This window comes from Vanacampus margaritifer, chromosome 2 (genome assembly GCF_051991255.1).
Source record: "Vanacampus margaritifer isolate UIUO_Vmar chromosome 2, RoL_Vmar_1.0, whole genome shotgun sequence".
NCBI lineage: Eukaryota > Metazoa > Chordata > Actinopteri > Syngnathiformes > Syngnathidae > Vanacampus > Vanacampus margaritifer.
In genome coordinates, this window is record NC_135433.1 from 8,944,413 (window position 1) to 8,956,596 (window position 12,184).

General features: G+C 37.0%; 1 protein-coding gene across 2 annotated transcripts in view; it reads right to left on the reverse strand.

The window, feature by feature from the left end:
- Positions 1 to 3,055: 3,055 nt before the first annotated feature.
- Positions 3,056 to 12,184, reverse strand: part of angptl4 (angiopoietin-like 4) — a 31,484-nt gene continuing 22,355 nt past the window's right edge. For both annotated transcript variants that reach the window (XM_077557225.1, XM_077557226.1), the window contains 5 exons: positions 11,683 to 11,767; positions 7,263 to 7,376; positions 7,087 to 7,182; positions 6,138 to 6,422; positions 3,056 to 5,180 (listed from right to left, as the gene is read on the reverse strand). In XM_077557225.1, coding sequence (XP_077413351.1) covers positions 4,993 to 5,180; positions 6,138 to 6,422; positions 7,087 to 7,182; positions 7,263 to 7,376; positions 11,683 to 11,767 — 768 coding nt within the window. In that variant the 3' untranslated portion in view covers positions 3,056 to 4,992. The remainder of the gene's footprint in view (positions 5,181 to 6,137; positions 6,423 to 7,086; positions 7,183 to 7,262; positions 7,377 to 11,682; positions 11,768 to 12,184) is intronic.

A 12,184-nucleotide genomic window follows, 5' to 3' on the forward strand; every position in this document is an offset into this window, starting at 1 on the left:
GCAAAAGTAGGTTACAAAATTTACTTAAAAGAACGTACACTGACAATGTTAAAACATTAGACGGCAAACTTTAGAAACATTTAGCTTAAGGAAGTTTAACTCATTCACTGCCGTTGACAGCTATAGACGTAAAAAAATATATTTGAACTATTTCTACTAGTTTAACATTTTTTCCCACTTTTGTTAACTAGAGTATGAAAACCTATTATTTTTTATTGTATATTTAGAACAGATATAACATTTGCAATTAATCGTGAGTTAACTACTGAAGTCATGCGATTAATTACTATTGCAAATTTAATTTAAAAAAAATCTTTCTTTTTTTAAACCCGTCAGACAATTACATTTTTTAAAATTTTAATGAATTGCTTGATTTCAATAGTTAACTCACGATTAATCACAAATGTCATCCATCCATCCATTTTCTTAACCGCTTAGTCCTCACAAGGGTCGCGGCACAAATGTTATATCTGTTGAAAATGTAAAATAACTTTTTTTCTAGGTTTTCATACTCTTGTTAACAAAAGTGGAGAGAGAAAAATTTAATAGAAGGAATTTTTGACGTCTATACCTGTCAATGGCAGTGAATGAGTTAAAAAAAAAAACATGATTTAAAAAAGTTTAAAAGACCTTAATCGGAGGTATGTGAAAAAAAGCAAAGTTTTAAACCTGGATTTAAAAGCATTTACATTCGCTTCTGTTGTCAGCTTAGGAAAATTATGAATTATACATTAAATGACTGCTATAAAGTCACTGAACACCAAAATATATGTTTTTTCAATGTTTTTTTTCAATTTATTCCCTAATTTAGGATCAGGGCGAAATTTGACCCTTTGGGATTTAGGGGTATCATTTCGAAAAATCAGAATAACAAAAACTGTCAGTAAACTATTTAGAATTTAAGAAAATAATCAATCAAATACACAGCTACATTGAACAAAATATTTTTTTTGTTTTATTTGTTGCATTTTAGCCATCTTGTCACCACCACTCTGGCTCATGTAAGTGCAATATTCATCCACAAGATGGCCCCATGCAGGGGTCAGAAGTGGCACTCTGGACTTTTGAAGTTAAATTTGTAAAAAAAAAATTGTTATTTGAGTAGCAGAATTTATAGGGGCCAAATTTGACCCTGTGGGTTCTCCAGGGTTAATATATACAGCATAGTTAATTTTCCTGTTAGCATTAATACAATACTGTTTTCATTGTCCATAGGGGACATAAAAATAAATGTATGGATAGGCCTGATGCCATTGAACATTTTGAGTGGTATAAAGTGAAAAAAATATTCATAAATTACTTAGTTATCATGCCTCAAAAGCAGAGCCATTTTTTGGACAAAATCACAAGAGTGTAGTGTTTTTCACAAAACTGCCATTGTGAAAAAAACGGGCATATATAAAAAAATATATATATTGTTATGACTTATTGACCTATTCAAGGCTCTAACTGTCATATGAAATACTCAAATTTGAGTTTGTTTTTTAAATATATATATGCGGCATAGTTAGTTTTGCTTTTAGCATAATACTGCTAATATTGTCCATAGGGGACATAACAAATAATAAAAAAAAAAAAACTATGTATAGATAGGTCTGATGCCACTGAACATTTTGAGTGATTGAAAGTAAAATGAATTAATAATAATAAAAATAATAATAAATGATCAAAAGCAAAGCCATTTCACAAGAATCTGGTAAAGATAAAATAACACCCACCTGATAACTATTTTATTTATGTACAATTCAATACATCAGAACTACATCATGACTCAAGCGTGATCAAATCTTATTTGAAGCTCCTCGTTACTCAAAGTGAATCATGTTTCCCGATCACGTCGCTCTCCAGTTTCTTTGGGCCAGGTCCAGTTACGGTAAATGGGACGCGTGACAGCCTGCACTAGGACCCGCCCGGTCAGCTGAGAGCACGCTGCCTTCAGATCAGCCGCTGCAGAGGTTGATCCCTCTCCAAAACATTTAAACCTGATGAGGAGGTGAAGCGATCAACAAGATTCGAGTTGACACGGGGGGGTGGTTTGGTTACCTCACGGTTAATTAGTTGAAGTTGCGGGAAGGAATCAAGTACAAAACCTTTGTTGCTGTACTGAAATAGCTTTCTGTGCATATGAAAAGTCTACACACCCCTTTTCAAATGTAAAGTTTTTGTGATGTAAAAAAAATGAGAATAAATAAAATTATTTAAAAACGTCATTCATTTTTACTTCCCTTTGCGAAATAAAAGCTACACTATTAAACATTTCTTGACAATAATATGTCACATGTGACCTCACTAGTCTCAACATGACATTTTGATTAACATTACATATGTGGAATATGAGTTATGAAGCAAAATCCAGACGTTTTTATCCATCTCAGGGGGCGGCCATTTTGCCACTTGCTGTCGACTGAATATGACATCATAGTTGCTCAGGGCCCAGGCAACGACCAATCACAGCTCACCTGTTTTCTGAATCTGAGCTGTGATTGGTTGTTACCCGAGACCTGAGAAACTATGATGTCATTTTCACTCGACACCAAGTGGCAAAATGGCCGCCTTCAGATACTGATAAAAACCTGCTGGATTTTGTTGCTCATCTCATAACATACCATATTTTTAGAGTAGTGGGACTGCATAGAACATATTGGTGTCAATTTTTTTTGTTTTTATTATCATTATTTTTTTCTATATCACCAAAACCTGGCATTTGAACAGGGCTGTGTAGACTTTTTAGATCACTGCATTTCTCTGAAGACATTTTACTTTTACTTCCTGCCTTCAATTGATAAAAAAAAAAAAAAACATGCTCGTTATGTTAATTTGGGACTAAATTGTCTAGGGATGATGTGCGAGAACCGATACCATATTTTCCAATATTCCCATACAGTTACAACACCTCTTGTAGCTGTTTTACTATCAAGAACTAGAAATTCGAAGAAGAAAATTGCTATTAATTTCACTCACTTATATTGGGATATGTAAGTCTTTCTTGAAAATTGTCCTTCGCTTTATCTAAATGTTGTTTTGAAGCAAGATATAAAACACACAAACAGCATCATTGGTTTCAACCATTTATTGGCTCCTGAAGGCCAAAAAAGTCTCTTAAAAAACACACACACATCCAAGAAGACAATATAAATTACAAATATATGATAATATTTCTTTTGACGGCATTTAAATAAGAAAAGGGAACAACAACAACACGAGTAATCATCAGACATTATTCCTTGTTACATTTGTAGTACAACCTTGCGAAAGAAGTCAATATGACTTAAAATTGTGCAAATCTCCACAAATAAAAAGAATGAAGAAAATACATCATGTGACTGAATAGCTGGAATGGTTTTCAATGTCGTTCTGTGAAGCTCATAAAGTGGAGCCGACATCGTCAAGCGTCAAGCGTCAAGCGTCCAGTGATTTCAACTTTACATCGCAACGTTTCAACTCCAACCTCAGCATGCTCACGCTGAGGGCGACCTTTTGTTTAGCAAAGTCACATCTTGGTCCACATCACTGGTCATTAAAAATAAAATAAAAATCATCATCCTTTCAGCTTGTTCGTGGCCAAAATAGTCATTTTGTTTTTATTTTACGGCATAATTGAGGTTTTCAGTTCTCCTCATGCAGATGTCAAAATTAATGTTTTGTATTTCCTCAGTAACACTTTTTTTTTCTCTATATAATGATAATAGAACCGTCTTCCCTCGTACCTTCCCTTCTTATCTAAGATTTCTTTCCATCCTGTCTCCATCTGTTGGTCATCCTTTTTTGCTTTTCTTAGACATAGGTTGAGCCTGTTAAGTAGGGGTGTGAAAAAAAAAAAATCACGATTCTCATTTAGTACGATTCAGAATCGATTTGAAATGTCCCAAAATTGATTTTATTCAAATTATTTTATACTGTCTTGGCTTTGTTTGTGTGTGCCCTTATTGGGAGCGCTGCTCATGTTGTACCCGATTTGGCCACTGAGGGGCAGTGCGGTTCCACGCGGTCTAATACACTGTTAAGTTGTAGCCACATTAGGAAGTAGAAGGAAAAAGTCACGATCGAGTTATTCCAATAAAAGTTGTTTTTTTTGCAGCGTGGAGCCGTTCTTTTGAGTGAGAAAAGTGCCGCGAGTAGCGCGCTAATTAGCATTAGCGAGGCAGACTGGAGTAGATCATTACGATTCCTTGAACATCTATAGATTGAAGCAAAAATCATTGGCAATCAAATCATTTTGAATCAAAAATCGTGCCGCATCGAAAATCGATTCCGAATCGAATACCCAAAAATCGGAATTGAATCGGGAGACATTCAAAGATTCCCACCCCTACTAAGTTAAGTGAATCTTGGAAGCTCAGGTGAAATCGTTCTCGTGTCCAAAAATTGATCATGATGTAATCTGGCAAACTGCCATTTTCAACCTTCAAGTCGTAAAAGAAACCCATTTGATCCCGTTGTATGAAAAATATCATCTTCATGGGATGTAATTAGCCAACAGTGGCCACGATCAAGCCAAAAGGAACAATTTGATGTAAACAGTATTGATGTAACATTATTAATATATATTAAAGAGCTGAAGTTGTAAATGACAAAATCAGAAAAATATCCCATCCTTGGGAAGTTTTGCAGTGACAGCTAAAATAGAAATAAAATGAAGCAAGGTGGACAACAAAAAAAAAAAAACTGCCTCCAACCCGCAATGTTTACAAAAAAAGCAGTTTTGGAAACTGGATTTGCAAGTGAGGGTGCCGATTATTAGCCACCCAACGAGTGCCGATGAGTCTTGACTTGTCCGGGAATTCTGTTGGCGCTGGCGACGCAGCCAACGTGCCGCGACTCGAAGAAAGCGACGTGGAAAACGTTCACACCCGCCGCTGAATTTCCGCCGATGAGTGCATCGGCCTTCGCACGTCTATTTTGAGGGCCTTGATCGAGGTACCGGGGTGACCCCTTTAACCAAGTTCTACCAAAAAGAAAGAATAGTCGCAAATCTACATCTTTCTCCCCCTCTTAGCTGGACTTGCTGTCGATGACGGCGGGGGCGATCATCATGGCGCTGGATTTGAGGGGATAGTAGCGCCCCCTCCAGGTCTTCCAGAAGATTCCCTGCTTCCTCTGGTGCCGCTGTTTGGGCGGCGGGCTCTGGAAGAATCGCCCGTTGAGGTTGGACTGACCGCAGCTACTGAACCACCAGCCGCCTGCGGTGCAAAAAAAAAGGGACGCGGGTTAGATGAGGACTGAAAGGAATGAGTGATTTGCGATGCAAACTGAAACTGAAAAAACGAAATCAGCATCCCCCATTGAAATGAATGGAAATGCCATTAATCCGTTCCAGCCTCACTTTGTGCTCCTTTGGCCACAAGGGGGCAGTCCAATTCAGAAATCCAAACACAAAAAGAAGATTTTCACAACTAAGTGAATCGGTAAGCTATGCTACAATTGACCGCTGCTACTCGCGAGGTAAAGGGAATAGCGGAAATATGTGATTATTTGACGGCCATTGAAATAAATCTACTGGGGGGGAAATAGTCAAACCCCCCAAAATTCTTCAAAAAATGCTGATAAAGTTTCAATGTAGGCTGTCCACAAAAAACGTGAGTGAAAGGGAAATAAATAAATAAATAAAAACGGGTGTTCAAATATCCATTGCTTTAACACTTTAAACTACCGTTGACATCAATGCTAGTTTCTATAGCCCGTCTACAGCGTTTTGCATTGTGCGTTAGCGTTAAGCTAGCAGATTTATATGCTAGCTAAATACACGTTCTGTTTTTTTGTGTGTTCAAACATCCACTGCTTAAACGCTTTAAACTACCGTTGACATCAATGCTAGTTTCTATAGCCCGTCGACAGCGTTTTGAATTGTGCGTTAGCGTTAAGCTAGCAGATTTATATGCTAGCTAAATACACGTTCTGTTTTTTTATGTGTGTTCAAACATCCACTGCTTAAACGCTTTGAACTACCGTTGACATCAATGCTAGTTTCTATAGCCCGTCTACAGCGTTTTAAATTGTGCGTTAGCGTTAAGCTAGCAGACTTGTATGCTAGTTAAATACATGTTTTATGTTAAAATTTTAACTTGTAGTGGCTTGACGGAAAAAAAAGTCTGTTTGCTGCCACTATCTAGCGCTCGGCAATCTTTCAAGCGTCTCACCCGAGAGATGTTTGGCGCAGTTGGCGTCCTTTTTGTGGTCGTTGTCGTGGTCGCGGGTGGAGAAAGGCAGACCGGAAGCGGCGTCGGATCCCAGGGCGCGTTCCAGAGGACTGAAAGTGCCGACTTCCTGGATCCGGAGCGAGTACTGGGTCTCGTCTCCACCCAGGCGGAAAGGCAGGCGGATGGAAGCCGTGTCGCCCGCCCAGTCGGATAACTTGATTTGGAGGATGTAGCCGCCGTTCTTGGCGATGGAATACATCTTTTCCAGGCCCAACCAGAACTCGCCTAAAGGAAAATAAGCAAAATGTAAACAGTGGTCAGTGGAACAGTTGACTTTAACTCATTCAGTGCCATTGACGGCTATGGACGTCAAAAATGTATTATTACTATTTCTATTAGTTAAAAAAAAAAAATCCACTTTTTTTTATTATCTTTCCTTCTTCTTTTTTTTTTAAGAAATAAAGATTATTAAAAATTAGGCGCATCAGCCAATTACAATTTTTAATTATAATTAATCGCATGACTTCACTAGTTATTTTTTTATTATTTAAAAAAAGAAAAGATTATTAAAAATTAGGGGCGTCAGACGATTAAAATTTGTGATCATAATTAATCGCATGACTTCACTAGTTATTTTTTATTATTTAAAAAGAAAAGAAAAGATTATTAAAAATTAGGGGCGTCAGGCGGTTACATTTTTTTAACCGTAATTAATCACATGACTTCACTAGTTCACTCACGATTAATCACAAATGTTATATCTGTTCTAAATGTACAATAAAACAACATTTCTAGGTTTTCATACTCTTGTTAACAAAAGTGGGGAAAAAACGAATAGAAATCGTCCAAATGAATTTTTGACGTCTATAGCCGTCAATGGCGGCGAATGAGTTCATGAGGAAACATTACAAGGAAATTTGCTATGACGAGTTGTGAAGTTCAAATTTACCGTTGAGGCTGCCAAAGCCTTTCTCGTAGGCAGACCACAGCTGGTCAAAATCCACGGAACCATCCTGTCGCTTTTGGACCACAGTCCATCCGCCATCTGGACAGACGGAACAGAATCGCGTCATTCACCAGACTTTGATCTCATGTCGGACTTGGGTCGGTGTCCCGTCCACTTACCGGCTGTCATTTCGCAGAAGACCCGGAAGGCTTCCGTGTTGTCTGGCTGGATGGTGTAGACCCCGCTGGTGGTCTCACCTCGCAGGAAAAGCTCGTGGCAGTCGGATGCCGTCTCTGGAGGAAAAGATTTCGATATGACACTTCAGCATAATGTGTTGTTTTTCCGCGTGTGACTTCTAAAGTGTCTCTATTTATTATTATTTTTGGGCTTTTGACTTTAGATTCATGTTTTTTTAATTCTAAAAAAAATATATAAAAATACACTACAAAAAAAACTATTTATTATTATTTGTTGGCTTTTTACTTCATATTCATATTTTTTGAATTCTAAAAAAATATATAAAAATACACTATAAAAAACTATTTATTATTATTTGTTGGCTTTTTACTTCATATTCATATTTTTTGAATTCTAAAAAAATATATAAAAATACACTATAAAAAAAATATTTATTATTATTTGTTGGCTTTTTACTTCATATTCATATTTTTTGAATTCTAAAAAAATATATAAAAATACACTATAAAAAACTATTTATTATTATTTTTGGGCTTTTGACTATATATTCATATTTTTTAAATTCTAAAAAAAAAAAGTAAAAATACACTATAAAAAAAACTATTTATTATTATTTGTTGGCTTTTTACTTCATATTCATATTTTTGGAATTCTAAAAAATATATATAAAAATACACTATAAAAAAAATATTTATTATTATTTTTTGGGCTTTTGACTTTCTATTCATATTTTTTTAATTCTAAAAAAATATATATAAAAATACACTATAAAAAACTATTATTATTTGTTGGCTTTTTACTTCATATTCATATTTTTTGAATTTCAAAAAAATATATCTAAAAATACTATTATTTTGGGGATTTTGACTTCATATTCCTATTTTTTTAATTCAATTTTTTTTTTAATAAAAAAAATGAAAGATGTATATATTATAAGAAAATTAAAAATGATTTAAGATTTATTTACTCCCCCCATTATTTTTGTAATTGTGTACTCTGAAATAGGTCACTCCAAGTAGTGTTTGCAAATAAGACAATCACTGCCAGTAGTCTTATCTTGCCGGTCGAACATTCGCAACGACAACCGCTGTCGAGATTGTGTGAGAAATTCTCCCTTGGCTATAAATATGACCTTTCTCCCAGTTCCCAAGCACGCTTCCCCAGTCACCACAAATCAATTGGCGCTCTCCTTTAAATTCCTCAACCCCCACCCGAGGAATCCCCCCACCCCCACTCCTTCCCCACGTGCGAGTTAGCCTATTGGTGACGTCAGCGTGCATGGCCGCTGCGTGGCTTGTGCGTGCCCAAGACGTGTTCTGAGCATGCTTGGGGAAAAAAAAAGGGGGGGGGGGGTTTGTTTTTGCACTGCAGGAGTTGTTTGTGGCCGTCGTGTATAATGAGGTATGCCACTGATTACTTTTACAATTTAATACTGATTGCTTTTTATATTTACGTGTTTAAAAAAAAATAAAAAAATCAGTACTGTATTGATAAATTGATTTTATTTCTACTAGAATGTTTTATTTATTTTTTATTTATTAATAGATTCATACTTATTTTTTATTTTACAATTTACTTAATACATAATTATACTCATAATTTTGGCATGTGATCTCATCTCATCCCTGTTGTGGGATTCAGATATCACAAAGTAATTTTTTGATGTGCTTTTTATCTTTCTTTTTCTTTTGCTAACTTCTAAGCCTCTTATGCTAACTTGTGATCAAGTGTCACATTTGATTTTTAAAAGGGACGGATGAGAAAGGCCATTCACAGATGAACTAAATTGTTTTTTTTGGGGGGTGTGATTTATTTCTAAATGAATCAACTAACCTGTTATTTACTTAGATACATTAATTAAATTTTAAAAAATCAATACAAAAAAGAAATAAGTGGATTTTAATGAACCACTTTTAGGAAAAAAAAATGCAAGCTACAAATGTTATCTAAGAAATGTAAATGTAAATACATGTTAAATGTACAGTACAGGTACGTGCAAAATTGTTTATCTAACTAATATTTAAATTTTATTATTTCAATAAATAGATTAGCCTTCTAGATCAGCAATATTTTTTTAAACAATTAACTAATTTTAGGGTTAAAAAAAAGAAGATATATTACAAGCTTTTCCATCCATTTTTCATCCACCCATCCATTTTCTTAATTAATTACTTTTGCCCATGTATTTTATTTGAACTTTAAAGTTCCAATTATTTGTTTATTTTTAATTACATTAATTTTATAGCATCAACAGTAAAAATTTGTATACATGAGCCAAGGATTAGCAACCTCAAATTTCCATTTTATTTTACACGACAATAAAAGTGATAAGCCGAGCCTTCAAAATGTCCTTCATCCAATTTGACGAGAACCATCGATTTTTAACGTCACGGGTTCGACTGAAAGACGCCCGATGACAAGCGGATTCGAATCTACGTTGAAAATCTTGGCCTTCCTCTTGTTTATTGTTGAAGCGGAATCCTCGTTTGCGTGCGTCGACCTTTACCCTACAAGCGTGAACCCTTGGCCAGTTGTGGCCGAGTGCCGTTTCAGGGCAGGGGGTTCTCCTGAACTTTAGCACACTTCTTAGTCATTAAAATGAGAGCGCCAAGAGGAGTGGGTGGGTGTTTGAGAGGATGGGGGGGGGGGGTGATTGGGGGGTGTCTGACTCCCTGACAGAACTGGGGGAAAGGTTGTTCGTTCTTGAGGGATGTCGTCAAGAACGTGCGGCGAGGATGTGTGTATAAAGTTCACAGATGCGTGTGCGGGCAGGCGCGAGAACAAAGTGTATTCCAGGGAAGTCTCGCACACAATAACAAATGATCAGCGGGAGTATAATCGTCTTTCCGCCTGTGACCCCGACTGAACACTACGGAGACCGAAGAACTTTCCCCTACTTGACATTTTGCCAGAAATAAAGAAATACGGCACTGTATTGTACCCAAAAAAAAAAAAGTGCATAGTAAGGGATGGGCGAGTACTGATATCGGGTATCAGTAGCGTGCCAATACTGGCTTTATTTCAAGGTATGGGGTACTTGGGAATGATGTAGATACCAGTCACTGATACTACTAAATTGACGTTGGGTAAATCTTCGTGTCATTAGTTGGTGCGACACTCAAAAGACAGACATTTTCACAATTCTGTCATTGTATACATTGAAATTTTATGTATCGGTTAGTGTTGTTCCGATACCGTTTTTTTCGGCCCCCGATACCGATTCCGATACCCAGCTTTGCAGTATCGGCCGATGCCAATACCAATACGTTACCGATACCTAAGTTGTTGTTTTTTTCTCACAAGCTGTCCTGCCATTGGTTCAGAGCATTCAAGGGCCAATAGGATATCTTAGCTCGGCATGCAGTGAACACGTCACACATCAGTGACGCAAGATGCTGCATCCAAAGTCCTACATTAGCGTCAGAATTAACGGTATCGGCATGTTACTTGTTAGTACTCACCGATACCGATATCCCTGTTTTAATGCAGTATCGGGGCCTCTGCCGATACCAGTATCGGTATCGAAACAGCACTAGTATCAGTAGTAGTATCAGTACTTAGTATCATATCAGTGAGTATTCAATGAAGAGTCAATACTTGGTGGTAAAAAAGTGGTATAAAAAATCCCTAATAATTAGTGTAATTACTGTAGTATTTGTGTGTTGTATGTGTCTTGAAGGGGCGTGGCCTAGTGAGTGACATCACGAGCCGGAGTCGAGTTGCGCGAGTTAGCTTTAGCAGCTTCAAATACCAGTTGCTTAAACGCAGCAACATCTATGCTATCCTTTAGCCCGTTTAAGGCATTTTGCATTATGTGTTAGCATTAAGCTTGCAGACTTTTGCGAGTAGTCATTGAATGAAATCTTTTTTGGTTATCTATTTAAACTTTAACTAGGAATTTGCTGCTTCCATCTCGAGTTCGTATAATTACTTTACGTACTGTAGCGTTCATGAGTTGGATGAGTGGTTTTTAAGGGGCGTGGCCTAACAAGTGATGTCAAAAGCATCGATGGAATAATTTCAATGGGCAGCCAGATATATTCAATCCAACTGAAAAATATTCCATTCGCATCTGTCGGTGTGTTTAAATGTGATCTAAAACCTTTATTGTTCACCGTTGTCATAAATCAAAAAAAGTTCGATTTGCCTAGCATGAATGGCGGCGCACAAATAAACCGGCCTCCCCTCGCCTAATCCTCTGTCGCTTTGTCCAAATTGCGTCTGTCGAGTGTCGGAGTCAAGCTGTGCAAAAGAGCGTGTTCCCAAATTGATTGGGTTCCTTGATCGTAATTGTGAGTGATGTAAGCTTCTTTGCTAAGCAGATGGCCGGCCACATTTGGCGTCGGATTGTGTGCACTTGACTTAAGAGCCGATTTCCGACGCGCTTTGGCTTTTACTTACCGACTGGTGAGTCGCGTTGCTCGGCCACGACGCTCGCGGGGAAGACTTCAGTGTTGGTGAACGATCTTTGTCTTGACTGTTGGATCTGGGAGGGGGGGAATAAATAAAGATATATATTATTAGTATTTTTTTTTTTGGGGGGGGGGGGGGGGTACAAATGGCAATTGATGATCTTTTAGGTTTCAGGGGATGTTGCTATTGTCAAGTCTACTATAAATAAGGCCGGTATCAGACCGACACGATGGCTGGTATCGGGATTTGCCGGCCATCTCTCGCTTCGATTGTAGTTGCTAAACAATTTAGCAATTAAATTGAGCAACTTAGTTCTTTTTTTTGTATCATTTATAGGAAAATGCATGCATATATATATTTTTTAAGCTATAAGTTTCCAAACAAATCTTAAAAGTATCCACAAGTTGCCCGGTCCTTTCTCAGGATAAAAGTTACTTAGGGTAGACTGAAAAGTTTCTAAATTTAGCAACCAAATTGCTAAGCTGACATG